The sequence below is a fragment of the Perca fluviatilis genome, chromosome 15, assembly GCF_010015445.1.
Source record: "Perca fluviatilis chromosome 15, GENO_Pfluv_1.0, whole genome shotgun sequence".
Taxonomy (NCBI): Eukaryota; Metazoa; Chordata; class Actinopteri; order Perciformes; family Percidae; genus Perca; species Perca fluviatilis.
The window spans coordinates 3008010-3035316 of record NC_053126.1 but is presented as its reverse complement, the minus strand read 5'-3'; the positions used below and the strand labels follow the sequence as shown (position 1 = coordinate 3035316).

Below are 27307 nucleotides of genomic sequence, written 5' to 3'. Positions count from 1 at the left end.
TAGTGTATATGAGAGAGTGTATCTCTGGTAAACACATGGTTTAAAGTGGTGCTTTTGCATGATTCTTTGTGGAGAAACTCGACCATTAAATCGACTAATCGATTAGGCTAGTCATAAAATAGTACGAGTGTTAGACGGCCCTAAAAATCAGTTCATAAAATATGTTATACATGGTACATAGATAGATTCAGGGCTTAGGTAGCTTCATGTTTTGTTATCATCATTATAGGCCTATTATCCTATGACCAGACAAGCTGACCCGTATCATAATCCGTTTCCATGAGAACGCTCTTAATACGGAAGCTCGCTTGGAAAACAGGAGGTGAAGAAACGCGAAGGGGGGTAGACGCAGCAGGAGGCCGTGGCTGGACAATGACTGACGTGGAAAGTGGAAAGGAGTGAGTAACAAACTTCGGTGGAGGAAATAGTCTTGAGAGCCAAATCCATCGCTTCTCTGTGAGCTCCTGTGGGTTCAACCGGCCGCAGCACAATGAGTCTGGATAAAGCAGAGCTGTGTGATTCACTGTTAACCTGGGTAAGTTTGATATTAGCTAGCTAAGTTTCCTAGCGAGGCTAGCCGCTGCTAACAGGTGACAGCAGGTGTCGGCAATGTAAGAGCACATATATCCTTGCTTTCGTAAGCGAGGGCTTGGTAATCCATACATAGCTGCTTTCTTGGCTATGTAGGTAACATATGAACAGTTGGCAGCTACAAAAGTTGTGTGTTTGGAAGCTAACCATCGCTAGCTAGCCAAGCTAACTAGCTAACGTTAGGTAAACCCATTGGAAGTTTGGTCTCGGTGGTGTGTTTTAGCTTGTTATCTGCACCAAAGTGACTGCGGTGTCAGCAAAGTGGACTAACCCAGACAGCTTAGTGTAAGCTCAGAGACTTTGCAGTAATGTTAGGTTATCCAACGTCGTAACTTATCCTCAACACCAAGGAAAAGCCACTTGTTTGGCAGTTTTTCCCACACAGAGGTAAGTGTAGGACTAAACCTAGACTCCAGCTAATATTAATAGCTTTCTAAGTAGGACTGTAATCCCCTAAACTGCTTAGTAGCTGTCATTAAAGTATTGTTAAGAAAGACTGAATGGGTTTAGACGAAAGTCCTGATATATTTAGGTTCAGGTTCAGTTTTGCAGCAAGAAATATGATCTCCATTATGACACACAACATACTAAAAACTGATACAAGTACTTTCAAATCTGATGCTAATACTCAAGGTTCCACCAATCAGGACATAAGAGAGAGATCAACATACATAGGTGGAATAAAATCATTCAAATAAATACTCTCTCAAATAAATAATCAAGATAAAAGCAGGTTTAAAACCGAACTAAATAATGTTCCTGTCATATTTGAGCTACTATTGCTATAGCTAGTAGCTGGAGAGATGCCAGTTCACCTCCTGTGCCAAGGTGCGCTTGAGCAAGGCACCCCCCCCCCAACCGCTCAGGGTGCCTGTTCAGCAGTCGCAGCCCACTCACTCTGACATCTCTCCATAGCATGTATAGGAGCTGTATTGTAGTGTATTTCAGGCCTATGTGTTCTAACAGTGTAAATTGTAATTTCTATAAGCTATTTTAGCTATTGTTCTTTTTTTGTCAAAAAAAGTTTATTATTATTTACAACAATGGCCCACAGGAGTTTATACTTTATACGTGGAGGTTTTTTCCCCACACAAACAGATTAAACTAAATTCATGCATTCATCAAAATGTACAGTTATGTGTCTCCCTGGTTTATTTTTTGGATACAAGTTTAATAAAATACAGGTGTGAATCAAATGTATAAGCTTCATCAAAGGTTACTCCAATAATTCTTAATGTCTTCGTTCTCAGTTGCAGACATTTCAGGTGCCATCATGCAACAGCAAGCACGACCTAACAAGTGGAGTGGCCATCGCACACGTGCTTCACAGAATGTAAGGGCTCACATATTTTTCCTTGTTTTATTAATTCTCTAAGTGCACGGCATGAACTCAGGGGAAACGGCTGGTAGAAATTCATTCAGAGCCTTCTCACTGAGATTTGCTTATCTGTGTGACACGAAATTGCCCTTTGAATTGCACAAGGCTATTATCTATGCAAAGTGTAAGTGGATTTGTGTGGTCAGTTTGTTTTTCCTTCTTTAAACATACAGTGGTGCTCATAAGTTTCTGAACCTATACTAAAGTTGACTAAAAAGAGGAATAAAAAAAAAATCATCTTTTGGAAATTTTAATTTAAAAAATGAGGGAAAAATCCAACCTTTAAGGACACCAATTTTCTTTGTGAATGAATAATGTATCGTAAATAAATAAATGTTCTTCCTTAAAATACAGGGGGCATAAGTCAGTCCACCCCTATGTTGGTTTCATTTCAGTTAGCCTAATAGCTGGTTTGATTTGCATTGAGAGATGATTTTATGGAAAGTACCCAATGCCAATCTCTAGGTATGATGAAGGGTATGTGATGATGTGGGGGGGTATGGTGAAGGGTATGTGATGATGTGGGGGTATGGTGAAGGGTATGTGATGATGTGGGGGTATGGTGAAGGGTATGTGATGATGTGGGGTATGGTGAAGGGTATGTGATGATGTGGGGGTATGGTGAAGGGTATGTGTGGATGATGTGGGGGTATGGTGAAGGGTATGTGATGATGTGGGGGTATGGTGAAGGGTATGTGATGATGTGGGGGTATGGTGAAGGGTATGTGGTGGGGTAATGGTGAAGGGTATGTGATGATGTGGGGTATGTATGGTGAAGGGTATGTGATGATGTTGGGGGTATGGTGAAGGGTATGTGATGATGTGGGGGTATGGTGAAGGGTATGTGATGATGGGGGTATGGTGAAGGGTATGTGATGATGTGGGGGGTATGGTGAAGGGTATGTGATGATGTCGGGGGGCTATTTTAATTCCAAAGGCCAAGGGAACTTCATCAGGATGCATAGTATCCTGGATCCATGAAATAACTGGCCTTTAAAAATAAACATCTGCCTTCCTCTATGGGAATTTAACATAGGGGTGGACTGACTTATGCCCCCTGTATTTTAAAAAGAACATTTATTTATTTACGATACATTATTCATTCAAAAAGAAAATTGGTGTCCTTAAAGGTTGGATTTTTACCCAAATTTTTATAATACATTTTTTGTATTACTCTTTTTAGTCAACTTTAGCATGGGTTCATAAACGTATGAGCACTGACTGTAGGTGTTATTTTTGTGTAAACCAATCTGTCCGGGCCTGCTAACATTTTGTAGCTTCTGGTGGGACATTTGTACCCACATAGATAAATAGACAGTGTAACTATCAGTGAATCAAACTAATGTTCTTTTTATTTTACTCCCACTTTATAGGGATATTTCAGATTTCACAGCAGTGAGGTTGTATGAGTTACGTTTCTATAGTGTCAGTCGGCACAACGTATCGACACAGAAGCTAAGCAGTGGCCTGTACTGCTGTGGACGGGGGGAGCAGCTAAACACATTTTCGACACCTAAAATATCAGTTTAAGTGTATGCTATATTTAGATTATTTTCACAGACAGCCCTTTACGTCAGGGCAACCGGAGCAGTTATCTCTGCTCTCTTCAAAGCCACCAGACGCAGAACACAGGAGTTGCTGCTCTACCGCTGCCTCCATCGGTTAGTGTTTTTAATGTTATTGTGTCTTAGGTGAATCTGAACTAACCCTATAAAACGCCAAAGTCACACAATAACAAACTAACTTACAGAGCGAGGCAGTCGTAGACCAGCAGCTGCTGCGTTCTACGAGGTAAAATTACTGTTTTTGTTAAAGGAATATGCCACTGTTTGTTGAAATAGGGATTATCACCGTCTTCCCTGGCTGTAGATAGGTGGGCCAATGCATTTTTTGTCTCAGTGCAAGTAATTAGGTTGTTTTTTTGTCTTTTGTTGGCTCACTTTTACTGACAACATGCTGACCGGCAACATAGGATTCCATTCACTACGCTAAGCTAACTAGCGGCAGCGCTGGCGGTGTTGCACCGGACTAAAACAATGCATGCACAAAAAGTGCGTTGGCCCACCTATCTACAGCTAGGGGAGACCGTGATAAGACCTATTTCAACACACGGTGGCCTATCCCTTTTAAAGGAGTCTGGTGGCTTTGAAAAAAGGATAGCTTGATATGAAAGCTTCAGTTCCCAGTTCTGTTTGTTCATGTTTTACAAAGACTTTAACCTGAGCCAGACAGACAACAGAGATAGAAATAATATCACATCCATACAGGGATAGTAGTATACTGCTGTTATAAATCATATCACATCCATACAGGGATAGTAGTATACAGCTGTTATAAATCATATCACATCCATACAGAGATAGTAGTATACAGCTGTTATACATCATATCACATCCATACAGGGATAGTAGTATACTGCTGTTATATATCATATCACATCCATACAGAGATAGTAGTATACAGCTGTTATACATCATATCACATCCATAATTCAGGTATATGTGGGTTTAAATTTTTTTTCGCGTGTGACATGTGACTGTTCTTCTTAAATGTCACCGTACTTAAAGCAGAACAGAAGCGCGGGGGCCTCGTCGCCCCGTGGCCTTCTGTGAGTCTTGATGTCCAGAGATGTGTCGTCCTTGTCGTCACTCGAGTTGTCTTGTGCTCTCATTAACAGAGACCCCTCATGGTTTAATGAGACGTGGCTGGGCAGGATCAAGGAGGAGAGCGGGGCCAACTGGCGCCTCAAGGTAACTTGTGAAACAGTAGGACATGACAGAAGCCCCTATGGCAACCTAAAGGACCAGGATGTCATGGCTGTTTGTTCTTTCACTTCTTTTTCCCCGATTTTTAAAACGAGGATCAAGATTGTAACTCTTAATTTGTTTTGTTCTTTCAGGTCAGCAACTTGAAAAAGATTCTTAAGAGCATGATGGAATATTATCACGACGTAAGAAGTTTTTATTTATTTTTTCACTAGCGCTGCACGATATGAGGAAAATGTGCGATATATCGCAATAACTATATTCTTTCTGATAAAGTACTCAGTTCTGCCTTTCTGCTGCTTTCTGCATTTTGCTAAAATACAGCAAATTGCTGTTGTAATTTAAAAATAGTTTCCGACATACGGTTATTGAACAAAGTGAACATTGAATTGAACATTTAAAGGAATTATTCCCCGTATCCCCCAAAGTTAGATAAGTCCATACATACCCTTCTCATCTCCGTGCGTGTTGTAACTCTGTCTGACGCCCCCACCGCTAGCCTAGCTTAGCACAGATCCTGGAGGTAACTGGCTCCATCTAGCCTAGCTTAGCACAGATCCTGGAGGTAACTGGCTCCATCTAGCCTATCTTAGCACAGATCCTGGAGGTAACCGGCTCCATCTAGCCTAGCTTAGCCCAGATCCTGGAGGTAACTGGCTCCATCTAGCCTAGCTTAGCCCAGATCCTGGAGGTAACCAGCTCCATCTAGCCTAGCACAGATCCTGGAGGTAACCGGCTCCATCTAGCCTAGCTTAGCCCAGATCCTGGAGGTAACTGGCTCCATCTAGCCTAGCTTAGCCCAGATCCTGGAGGTAACCGGCTCCATCTAGCCTAGCTTAGCCCAGATCCTGGAGGTAACCGGCTCCATCTAGCCTTGCACAGATCCTGGAAGTAACCGGCTCCATCTAGCCTAGCTTAGCACAGATCCTGGAGGTAACCGGCTCCATCTAGCCTAGCTTAGCACAGATCCTGGAGGTAACCGGCTCCATCTAGCCTAGCTTAGCACAGATCCTGGAGGTAACTGGCTCCATCTAGCCTAGCTTAGCACAGATCCTGGAGGTAACCGGCTCCATCTAGCCTAGCTTAGCACAGATCCTGGAGGTAACTGGTTCCAACTAGCCTAGCTTAGCACAGATCCTGGAGGTAACCGGTTCATGTTGTCATTTGTATACTCACAGGCTGTGTATGGACTTATCTAACTCTGGGGTATACGGTGAATAAGCTAAAGTCCCAATATGTCGGCATGTTCCTTTTTTAATGCACCACTAAAAGATTTAGTTGCCTTTTTTAAAGTGCAGTTTTCTACTGATACTCTTTTTCGAGTGTGTTTATTGCGCCAGTTGACATCGCGATAATGCAAAAAAAAAAAAAACGATATATATTGTGCAGCCCTATTTTGTTACTATCTTTGGCACTTGTAATGCACTTTGTAATTAACTCTGGCTCAGTCTTAATGTCTCGCATTACTCTCCACGAACAGGTGCTCGGTCATCAGGTATCAGATGAGCACTTGCCAGACGTGAACCTTATAGGAGAGATGGGAGATGTCACTGAACTGGGCAAGCTGGTCCAACTCGTACTGGCCTGTGCTGTCAGTTGTGAGAAGAAACAAGGTAAAGTGTGTCAGAATCAGGAAAGGTTTTATTGCCAGAATAAGTTACACTTATGTGGAATTTGCCTTGGTGAAAGGTGCATACATACATACATACATACATACATACATACATACATACATACATACATACATACATACATACATAAACAAACGCATATTATTAAACATGATTACGAAATACACAATAAATACACAAAAACATATATCTACATACAAAATAACTGTTGCATAAGAAAAAAGGGGCTTAATTGAGGGGTTGAGTGCAGAATTTGCGAAGAATATATATTCTTTGCAGATGTGAAGTCCAGGATGAAGGTTGTGCTGTAAAAGGAAGAGCAAAAACCAAGTAGATTCAGCCATCTGTGAAAATAACACACAGGATTAACTCAAAGTCAAATCACATGGTTCTTGCTCTATATCAGTCACGGTCGGTTCATCACAAGTGGTTAGGGTGGGCTTCAAAATAATTCCTTCGTTTAATAATTCGTTACACAGATCAAAAGTTAATAACATAACTAATTATTCTGGTCGGACTGTTGAGCTCTGGTTCAGACTGATACCTCCTCCTCAACGTGTGTCTTTTTCAGTCGCGGAAAATACTTTTCAATACTCATCTGGATTGAAGCAGCAAACATTCAGTGTAAGAGTAAAAAAGCAATGACATAACATCATTTATAATAAGTTTATTTGATTCACAGCTGCTACGTATAGTGTTTTGACCTCGACAACCCAACTGCATTTTACCGCAAAGTGTGTGTGTGTGTGTGTGTGTGTGTGTGTGTGTGTGTGTGTGTGTGTGTGTGTGTGTGTGTGTGTGTGTGTGTGTGTGTGTGTGTGTGTGTGTGTGTGTGTGTGAATAATAACGAACCGCAATATGTGGCGGCCGGTGTTGATTCTGTGGCGCACCGCCACAAATTAGTCTGTGTGGGGAACACTGGGCTTGTCGTCGTTTATATTGATCATTTATTGTCTCTTATGTATTGCTTTTATTTAATGCTTTCAGGTATTTTAACCTGTCCCCATATATTTTAATATGTTGGGACTGAACTGAAAAACTGATTGGTTATTTAAACACCAGCTTGATGGTGCTTGAAATACTGATAGATGAGAGAGAATTTGTGTTAATCTGCATTTTGGCTGCACCTTTACGGCTCTCTGTTGTCTTCTCCTAAACACAGAGCAAATCCAGCAGATAATGACACTTGAGGAATCGGTCCAGCATGTTGTGATGACAGCCATTCAGGAGGTGAGTGAGCCTCTCGCTTATCCTCTTGGTTCTCTCTACTTCTGCATTAATCCAAGCTCTTAGTCACGGTTAATTCACCATCAAAAGGAATCTGGATAAGCACTAAGACTGAACCGAGTCCCAGAAACCCTACTCTGAGATATTTCAAGAATATGTTCAGTGCTTTGTTGGCACCCATAGGGGGAGAGTTGGGGGACAAAAACCATTCCAGGTTTTATTGGGTTTTCTGAATAACTTTTGAAACCTCTGAAACTTACTTTTGGAACAGTTATTTTTCCCGTAATTTGAGCTTTTCATTGACTTTGTTATGACCGCTTTGTTTTAGCTCTTATCAAAGGATCCTTCCTCGGACCCAGGAAGCCCAGAAACCTACGGGGACTTTGACTACCAGGTGAAAACCCACAACAATTTCGCTCTCCCTCTTTTATTTTTAATTTTTTCTTCCACTCAGCGGATCTGTTACATCCTTCTTTTGTGTTTTTCCTCAGCCTTTATTTCATTAATGTTTACCCCTTCCTAATGTAACTAGTGTGACATCTCCTCCGTCTCCATGTTCTGTTGCTTCTGTGTTTGCAGTCCAGGAAGTATTACTTTCTAAGTGAGGAGGCAGATGAGAAGGGGGACCTGAGCCAGCGCTGTCGAGACCTGCAACATCAGGTTGGTACACCCAAAAGGGGTCTACGTATTACTTGGCAAACATTTCCTGAGATGGGCGCTCGGGTAGCTCATTTGGTAGAGCGCGCCTCCATGTGTTGTGGTTTATCCTCGACGCAGAGGCCCAGGGAGCTCGAGTCTGACCTACGGCAATTTCCTGCATGTCTTCCCCCTCTCTCTCCCCTTTTTAATATCTAAGCTGTCCTAATGATTAAAGGTGGAAATGCTCCAAAATAATCCTTTAAGAAAAAGATCCTCTCCACTAGAGCTGTAATCGGGCCTTAAAAGTGTAAAATTATAGAAATTAAGACCTAAATTTAAGATCTTCAGCTCTGTTCTCCACTTTGTGTGTGCAAAAATGGCAGAAAAGGCTATTTTTCACGCTTGGACATGGAGATTTCCTGCTTTTACTCAGTTTTACATCATATTAACTGAATATCTTTTAGGGTTTAGGCTGACAAAGCAAGACATTTAAAGACATCACCTTGGACTTTGAGAAACTGGGATGGACAGTTACAACTGAACAATCAGCAGATTTATTGTTTACTCCCCTAGTGTTACAGTGAACAGTAAACAACCGTAGCGCTGGATTACATGCCGCGTCACACTTCCTGTGAGTGTAGGTTCGGCAATTTCAATCCAGCGCGGGAATGGCGGACTCAATCATTCACAATTAAAACTACTTTATTTGTGGCCAGTTTAGCTCAGAGGAGGCACACATATATAGAGGTTTACTCCTCAACACAGCGGCTGCAGGTTCGACTCCGACCTGCGGCCCTTTGCTGCATGTCATTCCCCCCTCTCTCTCCCCTTTCATGTCTTCATCTGTCCTGTGGAGATAAAGGCCTAAAAATGCCCTAATAATGTTGCTGAATAACTGCTGATTATAAACTGTATCAAAAAGTGCATTTGGTTCCATGAAATCTCAAGGATTGTAACTTAAAGATGGCATACTGTTCATTTTATCTTCCATCTGTCTAACAGAACTGTTACCATTACCTCAAAAAGCGTGTGTGTGTGTGTGTGGGTTTTTTTGTGTTTTTTTTGTGTGTGTGTGTGTGTGTGTGTGTGTGTGTGTGTGTGTGTGTGTGTGTGTGTGTCTGTCTTCCATCTTTTGTGCTCTGGCCCTTTTTATTGATTAGCCTGCCTGAGAGTTTGTTTGTGTTCCCTTGACTTGTTTTTGTACCACTGACAGAGAGAGGGGACTCATTTTGTGTATTTTAAAGATACATTCTAGTCAATAGTTGCATAACATCAAGATAAAACTGACACATTGCCTTGGGATGGAGCAGTAGCCAACAATGATTTGTACTGCTCTCAGCCCACGCATTAAGGATTAGTCATTTGTGTTGTTTTGAAAGCTATTTACTGTTACCGGTCCTGTGCTAAAGCATGCAATCTGTCCTTAAAGTTCAGTGTAGGGACTTGCTGTGTTCAAACTGGAAAGATGTCCAGCAGGTAAGTATACACTACCCCTTTTTTTTAATATCTGAATGCCAGCTTGTCTAACCAGAACTTCAGTTCAGTCCCACTCAAACTCAAATACTTTTTAACTTCCTGAAAATCTGAACATTTCTCCCCCCCTGAAACTATAACCCATATCATTAACGGTCCTCAGCGAGCTGTGCATATTCATCTATTTATCATGAGAGTCGGGTTTTGACCCTGAGGGTAATGCGAACAACTTCCCTATTGAGAAAGTTCCATCTGCCCGAGACCTTTGCAAACCAGCTGACTAACTAGCTTTTGACAACGGAGCATGTGAAATGAGAACAAAGCATGTGTTCGAGGTCCTATTTTAGCATGAAAAGTGCTGTTGGTCACTGCATATCTGTGTTTTTCTTCTGCTACTCTGTCGTGTGCCAATGCGCTGGCTTTCTCCATGTTTATTTTCAGAAAGAGGTCAGCGTTTTTGATACAGTATGTTATTCTCTAAACTTTTCTGATACGTCTTCTATCTCTTCCCTTTTTTCCCCCCCTTTGTGCAGCTGAAGATTTGTCACTTTGTGCATCTTCATCACTTCTCTCTCCCCCGTTTTTATGTCTCCAAGTCTTCACACCTGTTTTTAACAATGTATTTTCTCCGTGTCTCTCTCTTCCTGCCACAGCTGTCGGTGGCTCTGGAGGAGAAGTCGTGCCTACAGGCGGAGACGCGCTCCCTGAAGGAGAAGCTGAGCAACTGTGACTCTCTGGACGCCTCCACCACCGCCATCACTGGCAAGAAGCTGCTGCTGCTGCAGAGTCAGATGGAGCAGCTTCAGGAGGAGAACTATAGGTACACACACACACACACACACACACACACACACACACACACACACACACACACAAAGTTAGACAGTCCAGGGTTAGTTAACATCATGGCAAATCAAATGCACATTGCTCCGTTTAGTATCTCACAATGAGTCCATTCAGTTTCATCAGCCACACAAACCACTGCTCTGCTATCATATCTATGTCAGACTGGAGAACAGCAGAGATGACGTGCGCGTGCGGGCAGAGATACTGGAGCGTGAGGTGACCGACCTGCAGCTACGTAACGAAGAGCTGACCAGCCTGGCGCACGAGGCCCAGTCCCTCAAAGACGAGATGGACATTCTCAGGTGAGACCAGAATACCATTCCTACAAAATCACGCCCGCTCAAGTTGAATTCATTGTGGAAAACCGTGCAGGACTTCTCACAGTTAACCTAAGTTTGTAGTCAGCCAAACTACAGAACGCCACACTTGGTGGGTGTTGAATCACGTTGACACTGAGAGTTTTGTATTCTCCGCTTTGTAGCTTTTCCAACCAAGCATGGTAAAGCGCCCATATTATGCTCATTTTCAGGTTCATAATTGTATTTTGAGGTTGTACCAGAATAGGTTTACATGGTTTAATTTTCAAAAAACACCATATTTTTGTTGTACTGCACATTGCTGCAGCTCCTCCTTTCACCCTGTGTGTTGAGCTCTCTGCTCTCACTTCTGTTCCATCTTTGTTGGCAGTCGCACATGTGCAGTAGCTAGGTAAGGATCACATCAGCTAGCGGTTTGTTTCTCCAACTTCAGTCAGTACGAGGCAGGATTAGCTGGGAGACTTCTTCTAAACGAGGGCGTACTTCCAACTTTGCGTGGAATACCTGCAGAACAGGGGCATGTAAGTAGTTCTTTCGTAGATTATGGTGAACTATGTGTGTTGTAGCAGTGTTTTGCCGTTGAGAACGAGCTACGGTTAACCACCTCGTCTCGGCTACTGACGTAGAAAGCCGTGCAGCCGTCAGAAACCTGTATCTCACTCTAAACAGCATGGATGGTTTTTTTTTCCCAAGTTTGTATGCATGTGGAAGCACCAGAGACACAAAATAACACCCCAAATCCCAGAGAAAGTGATTTGTTTTGATAATATAATAATATGGGCACTTTAAGATTGTGTAATTCATTCAAAAATAACCGTGCGTTCTTGTGAAATATATTGTAAATGTTGGCAGACAATTATTGAGACAATAGTTGGTCGACTTCTGGAATTGTTTGTGAGGTTTTTACTGGATGAGATGTACTTTATGTTTATTGTCCGTTAATCCCACATTGAAACATACAAAGAAAAAAGTATATTAAAAAGACAAACTAACACATTGTTGGTTTGGATCTTTTTCAAGGGATTTTAGTAACATCTCCAGCCTTTTCCTTTTAAGCAGTAGTTCATCTATTATCAATTTACACTCACAGAAACAACTCCCACGCTGCCCACACACAGACGTCCATTCAGCTCCTCTCTGACATCTGTGTTGATAATATGAATTTCATGCACTGACACTGGCTTGCGTCAGAGATTTTTTTTTTTTTTATTCTTTTTTCTTCTTCAGTAGTGAAGTACATAGCCACACACGGATGTATTCTGTTTAACTAAAAGTCATATCTCACAGCTGGTACTCGACGCCTCCCACACTGTCCTCTCCTCTCCTCCCCCTCAGGCACTCGTCTGACCGGGTGAACCAGCTGGAAGCGCTGGTGGAGACGTACAAGAGGAAGCTGGAGGATCTGGGAGACCTGCGCAGGCAGGTGCGCCTCCTGGAGGAGCGCAACACCGTGTACATGCAGCGCACCTGCGAGCTGGAGGAGGAGCTCCGCAGAGCCAACGCTGTCCGCAGTCAGCTGGACACCTACAAGAGACAGGCAAGCTGCGGATTTGACAAGGAGCAGGGCGAGAGATAGGGTTGGGTGGTAATACGGTATACCGCGGGCTCAGTTTCAATACCATCATTTAAAAAAAATGCAATGCACTTATATAGGAGACAAGGATTAAATATAATTTAATATGTCCATTAAATTTATTCTATGTCAAAGTGATATTAAACAGTCTGGTGTGTGCACGTGTTTGGAAAATGTTGCCGTTTTCAGTGGTGGAATGTAACTAAGTACATTTACTCAAGTACTGTACTTAAAGGAACACGCCGACTTATTGGGAATTTAGCTTATTCAGCGTAACCCCCAGAGTTAGACAAGTCCATACATACCCTTCTCATCTCAGTGCGTGCTGTAAGGCTGTCTGACGGCTCCAGCGGCAGCAGCCCATCACAGAACAGGCAGGTGAATGGTTCCAGTAATCCTACTGCTCCGAAAAAGTGACAAAATAACACCAACATGTTCCTGTTTACATGTTGTGATTTGTAGAGTCACAGCGTGTACAAAAAACAACGTAACATGAGACACAGCCCTCTTCTAACCGTAAACAAACCGGGAACTATATTCTCAGGCGGAAGAATATAGTACTTGGGCGGAATGATTTGCTTTGCAGCAAGCCTGTCTGAGAATATAGTTCCTGGTTTGTTTACTGGTTAGAAGATGGCTGTGTCTCATGTTACGTTGTTTTTTGTACACGCTGTGACTCTACAAATCACAACATGGAAATTTATCGATGCCTATTCGAGCAAGTATAATGAATGGAGACGACGTTACCTGCAGGTTGTGTGCCAGGCTAAGCTACCGGTGGAGCCGTCAGACCGCACTACAACACGCACGGACACGAGAAGGGTATGTATGGACTTGTCTAACTCTGGGGGTTACGGTGAATAAGCTAAAGTCCCAATAAGTCGGCGTGTTCCTTTAGTTAACATTTGAGGTACTTGTACTTTACTTGAGTCTTTTCTTTTCATGCCACTTTCTACTTCTACTCTGCTACATTTCAGAGAGAAATATTGAACTTTTTACTACACTACATTCATCTGTTACAGCTTTAGTTACTAGTTACTTTAGTTACTCCACTACATTCATCTGTTACAGCTTTAGTTACTTTACACATTAAGATTTTTGCTCACTTAGTTTATAAAACCTGATGTTTTATTAAACCATAAACTACCCAACAATATATAGATCTACAAGTCCAGCTGAAATGATTAGCAGATTAAACACGTAGTTGATTGACAGAACTGTATTGTTTCTAAAATCTGAGGGTTTTTCTGCATTGAGTACTTACTTTTAATACTTTAACTACATTTTCCTGATGATCCTTACAAACTTTAAAGGTGCACTATGAGTTCCAGTATGGTTTCAGCGCAATTTCATTTTTGTCTCAAATCGTAGGGATCTCTCCTTGAGCTGCTAGCTGCCTGCCCCCCCTGAACACACTGTGAAAAAGCCCGGTCAGGGGTCGTAAATGTCAAACAAACACTAGGGGCAAAGGCTGTGCACCAAAATACAACAAACCAGTGAGCAGAGTTGACTGAGTACGTGAGTTGTTGATCAAGGAGAGATGCTGAAGATTTGAGACAAAATTAAATCGCGCTGAAACCACGCAGAATCAATGCAGGACTTTGACTTGTAACAGTATTTTATACTATCTTTTACTAAAGGAAAGGATCTGAATTCTTCCACCAGGGGCGGTTTTTACAAAGGTAAACTAACAGACTAACACAGACTGTTGCTATGCTCTCTTCTGACTTGCAGGCTCATGAGCTCCACACCAAGCACTCGGCAGAGGCGATGAAAGCTGAGAAATGGCAGTTTGAGTACAAGAACCTTAACGACAAGTACGACGCACTGCTGAAGGAGAAAGAAGTGAGTCGGTCCACACGCTCGGGGAAATACAAGTTCCCTTGTTGTGGGGAAAGAATGAGAACATTTTACTGTGCTGTTTTATCAGCGCGGAACATCTTGTCTGATATATTATGTCATATTACTACATTACAACATGCGGTAATATAGGCTGCAACTAATGATTATTTTAATTATTATCATTCTGTTGATTATTTTCTCGATTTTAATGGATTAGTTGTTTGGTCTATAAAATGGTGAAAAATGTGGATCAGTGTTTCCCAAAAAGCCCAAATGTCTTGTTTTGTCCACAACTCAAAGATATTCAGTTTCCTGTCACAGAGGAGAGAAGACACTAGAACAATATTCACATTTAACACGCTGGAATCAGAAGTTTGACTCTTTGTTTTATAAAAGAAATGACTCAAACTGATTAATAGATTATCCAAATAGTTGCTGATTAATTTAATAGTTAACAACTAGTCAATTAATCTTTGCAGCTCCTAGATTTCAGTGATGGGAGTTCTGTTTGGATGGACATTTGTTGTGACTTTTACAGTACACCCATCCGTGCAAGAGGATTTGTTGCCTGGCAAATATCGTACTATCCTCCCGTGGACTCCCACGTCCAGTGTTAATTCTAGCACCTTCTGCAATCTGACAGGAGTGATTAATGTCCTCAGTTCCTTGTGGGGGTAACTAAGCGCTACATACTGTACTGACATGAAGTGTACATTTATTTGTACTACTTTTAGGTAGTGTGTGAGTCTAGATCAGGGGTCTCCAGCCTTCCTTCATCTAAGGGCTACTTAAAAAAAAAAAAAAAAAGTGGCCAAGAGCTACTTGCATGATATCTCTTACATTTATTACAAAACGCACATAACCTGAATGAAGTTACTGTTTGTACACGTATGAAATTGCAATACCCAAAGCTTATGAAAAATCTTCACTTCATGTAAAAGTTCTTGTCTATTTTACACTTCTTTTAGCCCACATAGTTAGAAACATCACTGAAAGTATTCCCATCACGCTCCAAGAAAAAATTACCACTTACCACACTTCAATGGCCCACATAGTTAGCCACCTCACTTTTAATATCGTGGTAATTTTGTCTCGGTTTGTCAACTTATGGGCGAGCTACTGGACACCTGCTCGCCAGCTGCTTGTTGGAGACCCCTGGTCTTGATCAAATTAACTTGTCGCTACGTAGAGCTTGAGGGTCATTCGAGCTTGAGGGTCATTCGATCAATCAATCAAATGGTGATTTGATTTTTCCCCCAATTACTGCCCAAAGTCTAAATGTAAAATGACATAAAGTCAATTTTCATGTGCATACCACACTGGTTGAACAAAACCTAATGGAGCGTTACTTTTTTTAAATATCCAATTTGCATTTTAGCCTTTATTTTGACAGTCAGTGAAGCTAGAGACAGGAAATGCAGGAAGAGAGAGGGGTATGACCTACAACACAGACTCCGCAACCAGGAATCAAACCATAGACAACGTGGTTATGCGGTACACCTTAACCATTAAACTACCTATGCGCCGAGCTTGCTTTGATTTTACTTTTTCTTTCCATGCATGGCAGGTTCACACTGGATTATATTTAAAGATTTTATTGGCCTAATAATTCTTCTAACATACAGACTAAAGCAGTCTGAAATCTGTGTTACCTTGTGCTTCGTTCTCCAGCGTCTGATCTCGGAAAGGGACACACTTCGGGAGACAAACGATGAGCTCCGGTGTGCACAAGTCCAACAGAGGTGTCTCAGCGGATCTGGTGAGTTGTAATTGCACTGAGATTAGAAACCAAATAACTGGGCTGCAAGATGGTAAAATAATCAAAAGCAAAATTACAATTTTGGTAGAATACAGTCACAATTCAGAACTTTGGAGCAGTATGTGTTGGTGGCGATAGAGAGATCTATCTCTCTATCTATCTATCTATCTATCATATATCTATCTCAGAGAGAGAGAGAGCTGCTGTGAATCGATTAAAAAATGTAATCGAATTAATTACATACTCTGTGATTAATTAATCGCATACATAATTAACGGTGCCTGAACCGATACTTTTTAAGAAAGTAAAAAAAGAAGGGTACTGAACAACAGTCGGTGACATTAAAGAAGGGCTTGTTTATTGCTAAGGCCATATGGTCAAAATTAAATGATTTGATAATAATCTATAACAATAACTTATTTCACTAGTAAATTGCTGTTGAACGACAAAAACAACCACCAGATGGGAAAAGGACATTTACAATAACTTCAAATGCACCACGAGGCTGTAGTTTACCAGTTTAATTGAACGCACCGTCTGTGTTGTTTTTCCGACGGCAGCTGCAGATTGTTAGCCTAGAAATCTAGACGCACCCTAGTGGCAGCTGGCTTGTCAGGCTAGCAGACTGTTACATACCGGTGTTGAATCCTCTACAGTAAAACACAGTCAAACTTTACACCGTTTAGCGTTAGCTGTCAGCATTTTAACAGTGTTTAATCCAGCTACTAGCTAGCGGTAGGCTAACGTTAGCTGCTGTCGAGTATAGTGTTAACTAGCGTCACGTGCAGCGGTGTTTGTGTTGCCCGTATCGTCCGTTTCAGAGCATCAGAGAGAAGAGCAGACATATCAGTGGCACCAGATTTCGGTAGCCAGGGTTGGCAGGAAGAAGTAAAAAGTAGCAGGCAGCACATTCTCGTCTCCCTCCTTCATTTTACATTCGATTAGTGGCTAGAATGGCTCCGCCAAAAAGAGAGAAAAAAAAACTATATCTATCTATCTATCTATCTATCTATCTATCTATCTATCTATATGAGCTTTTGATTTCAACTTATTGAAATCAGAAGCAGGATTGGCGATTCCCTGAGTACTTGTTTCTCTCATCAACCCCGCCTACTTGCGCACGTCTGAAGAAGGAAAAACCTAAAAACAGCCGGTGCTTACCGGCTGGTACCATGCAGCTAAAGACACAGGGTCACGTTAGCTTAGCGGTATCCTGCAGCTGCAGTTTTCCAGACTGCATTGCCACTTCCGGAGTCGGGGATAAGGGAGAAACAACAGAACTGGAAAATCCTCCTGTTTCCCTGAAGTCTTGAGAGGGGGAAGACATGCAGGAAATCATCACAGGTCTGATTTGAACCCTGGACCTCTGCGTCGAGGCATAAACCTCTCGGTATATGTGCGCCTACTCTACCCATTGAGCCAACCCGGCCACGATTAGCAACATTTTGCTTTCCTCGAGAGTCGGTTATGGAAACAAACACACAAAAGTAAAGCATGTGGGCTCCGACGGGACTCCATGGCGCATTCAATTGCGCCACAAAAAAATAAAACTCTGAAAAACTCAACTGCAAAGTTGCAAAGCACCCTTCTGCTATCTAGTGGCTGGTTTTGTTAGCATAGCCGTCTCTGTGAATGTGAAGACTAAAAATATGTTAAAAAGACGTATGCCAATCCGGCTGTTTAATGAAATAAAGTTTCCCGCTGACACTTCTCTCTCTCCTCTCTGCAGGAGTCTTGTGTGACGATGATGTCACAGTAGGAAACCTGGCTGCAGAGATCATGCCGACTGAGTTCAAGTACGTCTGTTACGCTGTATCTGTGTGTGTGTGTGTGTGTATAAGCCGTGCCTGGTGTGGGCGTTCATATGTACGTAGCAATCAAACGTAAGCGCAACAGATGATATTTGCCTTCTAAACCCATAACAGACATACATTGGTGTCACTTTCAGTAGCCCATTCGTTCCCTATGTTCATCCTCTGTAGTCTCAGGGAACAGTTGGCCACAGAAATAGCGACACATGTCAGTGCTGCACTCCTGGCCGGGGCGTTGTTGGATAAAGGCGCGGCCCACTGGGCACACATTACTTGCCGCAGTTGCTCTCTGACCCATTGCATCTGTCCTTGACTTTCCTTTTCCCCGCTTTCCTTCACCTCGTATTCCCCCACCTCGTATTCCCTCTCTCTTCTCATTGTTCTTTTTTGGTTTTTTTTCTTGGGCAGAGAGACGGTGGTGCGTCTGCAGAGTGAAAACAAGATGTTGTGCGTCCAGGAGGAGACCTACAGGCAGAAAGTAGTGGAGGTGCAGGCCGAGCTGGAGGAGGCCCAGCGCAGCAAGAACACCCTGGAAACTCAGAACAGGTAGAGAGTGTGTGTGTGGATTGTGGTGTTTTCCGATAACCAGTGTGTTTAAAAAAAAATACGTACATTGTTTTATGTTTTGAGGGTACCATGACATGGTGCTCTTTAGATGCTTTAATATAGGCCTTAGTGGACCCCTAATACTGTATCTGAAGTCTCTTTTATATAGACCTTAGTGGTCCCGTAATACTGTATCTGAAGTCTCTTTTATATAGGCCTTAGTGGTCCCCTAATACTGTATCTGAAGTCTCTTTTATATAGGCCTTAGTGGTCCCCTAATACTGTATCTGAAGTCTCTTTTATATAGGCCTTAGTGGTCCCGTACTACTGTATCTGAAGTCTCTTTTATATAGACCTTAGTGGTCCCGTAATACTGTATCTGAAGTCTCTTTTATATAGGCCTTAGTGGACCCTTAATACTGTATCTGAAGTCTCTTTTATATAGGCCTTAGTGGTCCCGTAATACTGTATCTGAAGTCTCTTTTATATAGGCCTTAGTGGTCCCGTAATACTGTATCTGAAGTCTCTTTTATATAGACCTTAGTGGTCCCGTAATACTGTATCTGAAGTATCTTTTATATAGACCTTAGTGGTCCCCTAATACTGTATCTGAAGTCTCTTTAATATAGGCCTTAGTGGTCCCGTAATACTGTATCTGAAGTATCTTTTATATAGACCTTAGTGGTCCCCTAATACTGTATCTGAAGTCTCTTTTATATAGACCTTAGTGGTCCCCTAATACTGTATCTGAAGTCTCTTTTATATAGACCTTAGTGGTCCCCTAATACTGTATCTGAAGTCTCTTTTATATAGACCTTAGTGGTCCCCTAATACTGTATCTGATGTAGCACATGCAGTGGCTGACTAGCTGTCGATTTGTAATGGGCAGGATTTATAGTCATGGGGGAGGGACATAAAAACCTGATAAAACTTTTTCATTGTACATAAAATAAGTAAATGGCCCCGAGTGCGGGATGAGTCTAGGCATGGGCCGGTTACCAGTTTGAAGGTATACTGCGGTTTGAAAAAGTTAGTTTCAAAACCACTAACCTTTTCCGTCATACCATCTCTCCGGTACGAGCTGCTTTTTAGGCCTATGTGTCTCCAAGGACAACGTGCAGTTTAGAAATCCCTCTCCCTGCCAGCATGCAGTGTGTTTTTTAAAATGAAATACATTGTGTTCAATGACATTTCCAAATAAGACCTGTTAAAGCTTTAATTGCAATACTGCAATTCCGTGGAAGTTATGCTGAAGGTTGTCATACCGTAAGCATCTCATACCGGCCCATGCCTAGATGAGTCATCAAACCTTTGAAACTGTTTAACAGTATGGGAACAGACCATGATTATGATGTAAAAATACTCAAAATTATATTATTATGTATTTATTTTACATGTTTTTGGCATAGAACAAGAGATAAGTGAACAGTTAACATAAGGACACATGATTAACACTGGGGAAAATGCATTTTCATGAGGCCTTTTAAGTAATCCGTCCCGTTGTAGGCCACCATACTGTGTGTTCCTGGACATTATGCTGGTTGTTTGGCTGATGGTAGGAGTGATATCTGCCTAAATGTCAACTCACCCTCTGGACTGTGTGCTCAGCTGAGCTGTGTGGGCGGGGCTGGAGGACCGACAGCAGAAAGCCAGATTGTCCCGTGTGTGTGTCTGTGTGTGTCTGTGTGTGTGTGTGTGTTTACGTGCCTGTGGGCATGTGGACATGTGGGTGGACTGCGTGTGTGTTTGTGTGTGTGTCCATGCAACACCAGGCCCAGGGTGTGGGAAACCTCCTCAGCAACAGTAACAGGAGGAGAGGAGTGGAGTGAGCATGCTCAGAAGAGCAAAGAAAGCTGTGAATGTCCAGGCAGCACACTTGAGGGGGGAGGGAGGGGGGGGGGTGTATGAACACTGCCTGCAGCAAATGTACAGAGATCCACTTGATCCTATATATATCTTCCACCCACAGTATGGACTAGGGCTGCAACTAACTATTATTTTCAACGTCTATTAATCTGTAGATTATGTTCTTGATTAATCTATTAGTTGTTTGGTCTCTAAAATGTCAGAAAATGGTGAAAAATGTGGATCAGTGTTTGACAGCTAATCTATTCATCTTTCCAGATCTAGTATGGACTTAAAAATGTGTTTAATCTTTACCATCAACCTCCCATTTGTTTTACTCACTCCACAATGTTGCCTCGACTTCATTTTCTCAGTTTCTTGTATCTTTTTTTCCCCCCTGCGCTCTTCTGTTTGTTTCCCAGATTAAACCAGCAGCAGATCTCAGAGCTGCGTTCTCAGATCGAGGAGCTCCAGAAAGCGCTCCACGAGCAGGACAGCAAGACTGAGGACGTGAGTCGAGACACCTTCTTCCTTCTCCTCTGCCCACTTTTGTTATAACTCCCCGTCATCAGAAACCATAGTTTTCCACGATCATGTTGACAGAATAGTGTGTGTGTGTGTGTGTGTGTGTGTGTGTGTGTGTGTGTGTGTGTGTGTGTGTGTGTGTGTGTGTGTGTGTGTGTGTGTGTGTGTGAAAACATTTTTTTCTTAATTAAAACTGATCAACTAGATCAGGGGTCAGCAACCTTTTACTAAAAGCTATTTTGGCTAAAAAAAAAAAAACGAACAAATATGTCTGTAGCTGCAAAAATCATTTAAGCATTCCATTTTTGGGGGATTCTTCCAGTATATATACACTACTGGTTAAAAGTTTGGGGTCACTTAGAAATTTCCATTACAGACAGAATACCAGCTAAGATCAGTTGCATTGTTTTTTTTATCAGGGCAGCAGTTTTCAGATTACATTATGTGCTTACATAATCGCAAAAGGGTTCTCGACTGTTAGAAAGAAGTGGCTGATCTTTAATGCAATATTTACTGTACATTGTCCATTATCAGCAGCCATTCATCCAATGATCCAAAGGCCCTTTCTGTTTACTAATCTGATATCATTTTAAAAAGGCTAATTGAGAAAACATTGGAGAACCCTTTTTCAATTATGTAAGCACATAATGTAATCTGAAAACTTCCTCTGTGTGTGTGTGCTAATTATACAGACCGGTAGGCCAGCATGGTTGGCATTGAAAGAAAACAACTCTGTACATTCACGATTAAATTCCCTGTTTTTCTCCGACTTTTTATTTTTTTAACGTGGAATCTGCAGTTTGTGGTGTGACGCAATGACTGTTGACATTTCAAAACGTTTTTTTCTTTTTAATTCTGTTTATATTTTCACAATAAGAGAATGTAAGAATCACTTACAATAATGATAAATTAAAACTAAAATGAATAAAAAAAGAAATAGCCGTCAAAGCCAGGGAGCCACTGGCTAAAGTTTGCCTACCCCTGAACCAGATGCATGGCGTGTTGACTGTATTGAGAAGATTACTGTTAGACTCTTGGCTGTTGAGGACTGCAGTGCTTGTTCTACGTTGATACATGCTGTGTGGGAATTTAACCCTCTTGTTTGCTGTGGTGACTCACTGTTAACGCCTGCCCCTCTCTGTCTGTCTCTCTGCGCCTGCCCCCATCGATCAACTCTGCCAAAATCAGGCAATCGTAAGTACGGCCCACCCTCTCTCCAACTGGCCCATGATTTACCTCTTTGCCAGCTTATACTGTATGTTTGTGTGTTCTTCAGAATAGGGCTGCAGGATATGAGGGAAAATATGCGATAATGTATCACGATTACAATATTACTTTCGATAAAATAAACGCATATTTAAGTGTACTCAGTTCTGCCTTTCTGCTGCTTTCAGTATTCTGCTAAAATACAAGAAATTGCTTGTTGAATAAAAAAAAAAAATGAAAGGAAATCATTTCCAACATTCTTTCATTGAACAAATTGAACATTGGATTGAACATAAAAGGCAGCACTAAAAAAAAAAGAGTGACAGCTACATTTTAAAGTGCAGTTTTCTACTGATATTTTCCATCAATTAAAACTAAAAATTCGGGAGTGTCTTTCGCGATATGCCGCAGCCTTTACCGATGATTATTGCGCCAGTTGATATTGCGATGACAATTTTTAAAAAAGCAATATATTGTGCAGCCCTTATTCAGAAAGCTTTTTTGTGTTAGTTTTGTGTTCTAATGTGTGTTTCTCTTCTTTAAAGTCCTCCTTGCTGAAGAAAAAGCTTGAGGAGCATCTGTAAGTACTCTACTGCTTCTTGCAGATTAATGATCCATGTGTGTCCCAAACTAAAGTGAACTCACGCACTCCTGACATGTGATGGTTGCAGGGAGAAGCTCCATGAAGCTCACTCAGATCTCCAAAAGAAGAGAGAGGTCATTGACGACTTAGAGCCCAAAGTGGATGGCAACAGTAAGTCCTTTCAGGCTCTCGAATTCCTTCGGTCGCTGCCTCCAGTGTCCGCTCTTCTCTTCTGAACGCCGTCTTTCTTTTTCTCCCTCTCAGTGGCAAAGAAGATTGATGAACTCCAGGAGAGCCTGCGGAAGAAGGATGAGGACATGAAGCAGATGGAGGAGCGATACAAGCGCTATGTGGAAAAGGCGAGAACGGTTAGTCCCCCTAAACAGAACTCGTTGTCCTCCGCAATAGGGCTTTGAAACGATAAGGGTTATTCTTTTCACTGGTTAAAGAGAGACTCATCAAAGTCTGTTTACAGGTGATGGGGAGGGCTACTGCATATGTGGGGGGAAAAAGTTGTATGAAGCCTGTTGTGGCTCCAGGGGAACTTTGAAATCTGTTGGGTCTAAAGACTACACATTTTAAAAATGAAAAACAATCTGGAGGGTGTGGAGTTAGGAAGAAGTGAGCGTACCAGACCTCTGTAGCCTGCTCCTCATCTCTGCCCGAGACTACATCAGCCGCTACTGGCGTAACGCAGCGGTCAAGTTGTCGTTGTGGCAGAGCATGTGTGCAGAGTGAAGAGGTGAGAATTTTCGCTCCAGGCCGCTACGCTCGATATTGATCCCGCGCTTGACTCAACTCCAATTGCTCATATCTCGCTCCAAAAAAGTAAGAAAAAAAAAAAGCTGTGTTGTACAGTTTTTATCAGATGAACGGCAGCCACCCTCCCTCATACCTGGAGCTCCGCCAGCCAAATGTCTGCCAGATGATCACCAACATGAAGAGGGAGGCTGGGCGCCATTTATTTGCACGTCCGGTGCTGCAGGAACACAGAGACGGCTCGGGCACGCTTCGAGCTCAGGGTGTGAGCTAGTCTGGCTATCGGCAGACCGAGCTCAATTTTTTAAAGCGCCCATATTATGCTCATTTTCAGGTTCATAACTGTATTTTAAGGTTGTACCAGAATAGGTTTACATGGTTTAATTTTCAAAAAACACCATATTTTTGTTGTACTGCACAGCTCTCTCTCACTGCTGCAGATCCTCTTTTCACCTGGTTTCTGTTTTAGCTACAGAGTGAGACCTCTTTTCATCTTCTTCTTCTGTACTATCTTTGATTGCACTCGCACATGCGCAGTAGCTCAGATGTAGATCATGTCAGCTAGCTAACTCTAGAGACAGTAAAAGACAGGCTGTTTCTCCAACTTCGGTCAAGGCAGGATTAGCTGGGAGACTTCTAAAATTCTTTTGTAGATTATGGTGAACTTCTGTGTGTTGTAGCAGTGCTTTGCTATTGAGAACGACGTAGCATGCTAGCGTGCTAGCGTTAGCATGCTAACGCTACGAGCTAACGGTTGTGGTTAGCCAGCTCATTTCGGACTGTGACGTCACAGTCCGAGGCGATTTTGAACAGCTCACTAGGAGACTGAAGGCAGGACACATTCAGAAACCGTATCTCACTCAGAACACCATGGATGGATTTTTTTTGTATGTGTGTGGAAGCACCAGAGACACAAAATAACACCCCAAATCCCAGAAAAAGTGTTTTTTTTCATAATATGGGCACTTTAAGACTGAACATTAGTGTGGGGAGTCTTCTCTGGATTCTCTACTGCACAAGAGGCGGGATCAACGGGCATAGTTCAAGTGACTCTGTACGCAATTGGATAGTTCTTCAACCAATCAGACCAACGATATGGTGACGTAGCAGCGACAGCGGCATCAACGGGTTGCTGCGCTTCGGTGGCCGCCATGTTGAATGTAAACAAGAAGCTGCTTGGTCGCTTCTCTGTTGTCATCGTGTTAAACCCGCCAATAGCGCGCCAGGTGGATAAGCCAGTTTGTGATTGGTCCCCGCAGATTTGAATCGGAAGCAGGATAGATAAACGTACAGGTTTCCAGCCTGAGCTGCCGATCGGGCTGGGTTTACCCAGTCTAGGTGTGAGCGGTACCGGAGCGGGAGAGATAAGGCGACGCTCCAACAATCCAAAATCCGCTCTGTGTTCTATCCAAAATCTCCCGCTCGTGCTCCGCTCACATGCTCTGCTTTGTGGGTAATGTAGGCGCCAGATTTTAAGACTGCGTCGAATAAAAAAGACAATGTCTCTGGTTCTGCTGACAATAGGGCTGCTCCCTCTTTAGTCGATTAGTCGACTAACCGGTCGTTTTGGTCTTAGTCAACTTAGATTTCTTTAGTCCATTAGTCATGTTTTATGCTTTTTTTTCATGCTGAATGACTTATTTCAAAGAAACGTACGAGCACATCTCTGGTAAACACAAGAATTAAAGTGGTGCTTTTAGCAGGACTCTTTGCGGAGAAACTCAGATTTACAGATCTGTCGATCTAAATCAACTAATCGATTAGTCGATAGAACTGAATGAGTGTTAGTCGACTAAGAAGTTCTTCAATCGAGCACAGCCCTAGCTGACAAATCCTTTTTTTTTAACTGTTTATCATGAATCTGACTTTGTTAAAGGAGTGCAAAGCGTAATCAGTGGAGTAGTCTTTTAAAAAAAAATGAAATGTCTTTTGCAGGTGATCAAAACCCTGGATCCCAAGCAGCAGCCGGTGCCTGCGACTCCTGACATTCAGGCGCTGAAGAACCAGCTCACAGAGAAGGAGAGAAAAATCCAGCACCTGGAGGTATGAGCCTATTTTTTTGACATAAAAGAGACAACGTAGGCCACTCCAGCTCTTAAAATCCAACTAATTCATGATGATCTGTTGCTTTGTGCAGCATGACTACGAGAAGAGCAGAGCCCGACATGACCAGGAGGAGAAACTCATCATTACTGCATGGTACAACATGGTGAGTGTACCGAATCCATTAAAACATGAAAAAGGTCTGAAGGCTTTTTATGTTTTTTTCCTTGTGTGGTTTCTCTTTGTAGTGGAAAACAATTCTACAAGCTTTTGGTTGAATGACGCTTGGGGGAAAAAGAGAGTTTTGAGGCCAAACGAGGATTTTTAGTGGTCAGAGATGATTTGCACGAGTCCTTACTCAACACCTGGGTCAGCAACTTTAGGTTTTTTGGAAATGTTGAAGTGATCTCTCATCCCCATTCCACATTACCTTTTTTACATCCATTGGCTGAAGCACAGCCTGTTGTTTTTGGTAGTTTCCGCCAAGACCCGCCCAACTCTGCCTCTGATTGGCTAGTACTTGTTGCCTTCTTCACAGAATGCGGCGCGAAGGAAAACGATAACTGCCTGAGCAGGCTCGGTGGACGATGGCAGGCTTAATGCTGATGTAGCACACTGATTAACAGGCCACATGGAATCTGCAGATTTAAAATACATTAAAAACAAAGGTCTTTACAAGAGGGGAATGGAAAAAGTGGATTGAAGTGGAAAATGTTCTCATTTTTGTCTATTTATGTGTTTGATCCCTGTTGTGAAATATTTGTATGCTCTATATATACGTGGAAAACATATGTCCCAGATGTTAAATGCTAATGGGAGAATGCTGAATGGAATCAATAAACAGTTAATTTGAAGAAAAAATAAATAATAAATAAATACATTTCAAAATAATGTGAGTATATCTCCGCCCTGGCCTGGGAACCCCTCGGGATCCCCCAGTCAGAGCTGGTTAATGTGGCTCGGGTGCCCTGCTGCCCCCGCGACCCGACCCTGGATAAGCGGACGACTCCGAACGTTAACACATCTCCACCACGAGCGAAAAAAACCAGTCTGCAAAATTCTGCAGATTTTCATTCTCGATCACCACTGAAAACTGTAAACAAAAATGATTAATGGGAACATTTTAAAATGCCACTTCATATCAAAACGTTTGCTGACCCCCTGCTCTACAGTTTCACACACACACACACACACACACACACACACACACACACACACACCTGATTTCTTCCCTCTGCCTTTTGTCGGTCTCTTTCTCAGGGGATGGCGTTGCATCAGAAAGTGTCTGGCGAGCGGCTGGGTCCCTCGAACCAGGCCATGTCCTTCCTGGCCCAGCAGCGGCAGTCCACCAACGCCAAGAGAGGCCTGACGCGGCACCATCCGAGATGAGACGTCCCGGCACCGGCCAGGAGAACGCACGAACGCCGAACGGACGCATTAGAGAGAGAGCCGAAGCGATCTGCAGTGGACTTCACATGAACTCCCTGTGTCTTTGCCTTAAAGCCTTTCCCTGGACCCTGCACCTCCAGAGAGACATTTGCCATGCTGCTGCTGCCCCCTGCTGGCTCTAAATGGTACGAGAAGGTTTTATTTTCTCCGTGGAGCCCCGGAGCGGAGAGATGTACTACTGTTTAACTCCGCTGTAGATATTAGATCCAGAGGGAACTCCCAGAAACAGAAATGAATGGAGCAGATGGAGTAGTCCCACCTTTTAAGGTGAATTTTTCTCCTCCTTTAGCCGATCGTGTTTCTTTTTAAGGTCTGTTTTTAATCTTTTTTTTGTTTTTATGTTATATACAATAGAATGTGAACTAGTTTTGTCAAGGTAACAGTTTAAATGTGGTAGACGAGAGAGAAGTTATTAGGGGGTTTTACAGTTACTAGTGGAAGTGCTAGAGAAGACTTAAAGCCACACAGGCTGTAGACTGCAAACATGTTCACATCCAGC

The 27307-nt window shown here is 42.5% G+C and overlaps 1 protein-coding gene across 2 annotated transcripts; it reads left to right on the top strand.

The window, feature by feature from the left end:
• The first annotated feature begins 304 nt into the window (after positions 1-304).
• hook2 (hook microtubule-tethering protein 2) lies at positions 305-27228 on the top strand. Of its 2 annotated transcripts, XM_039824170.1 has the most exons (23): positions 306-535; positions 1842-1924; positions 4647-4719; positions 4869-4919; positions 6215-6347; positions 7528-7595; positions 7921-7986; positions 8172-8252; positions 10358-10524; positions 10712-10852; positions 12203-12404; positions 14175-14285; positions 15954-16041; positions 17771-17837; positions 18261-18398; positions 20666-20753; positions 21957-21962; positions 22520-22554; positions 22646-22728; positions 22822-22925; positions 25252-25359; positions 25454-25525; positions 26620-27228. In XM_039824170.1, exons 1-23 carry the CDS (start codon positions 491-493, stop codon positions 26746-26748), a joined length of 2139 nt encoding a protein of 712 aa, XP_039680104.1. In that variant the 5' UTR covers positions 306-490; the 3' UTR covers positions 26749-27228. The 2 variants fall into 2 exon arrangements, with proteins under 2 accessions (XP_039680105.1, XP_039680104.1); XM_039824171.1 differs by lacking the exon at positions 21957-21962 and having other exon boundaries at positions 305-535.
• The last annotated feature ends 79 nt before the right edge of the window (positions 27229-27307 follow it).

Bases quoted from the DNA above. Each gene is read 5' to 3' on its own strand.
- hook2 (XM_039824170.1), top strand. From the start codon at position 491: ATGAGTCTGGATAAAGCAGAGCTGTGTGATTCACTGTTAACCTGG. The intron at 6,348-7,527 runs GTAAAGTGTGTC...TCCTAAACACAG, and splicing joins CAGTTGTGAGAAGAAACAAG to AGCAAATCCAGCAGATAATG. The intron at 22,926-25,251 runs GTTAGTCCCCCT...TGTCTTTTGCAG, and splicing joins ATGTGGAAAAGGCGAGAACG to GTGATCAAAACCCTGGATCC.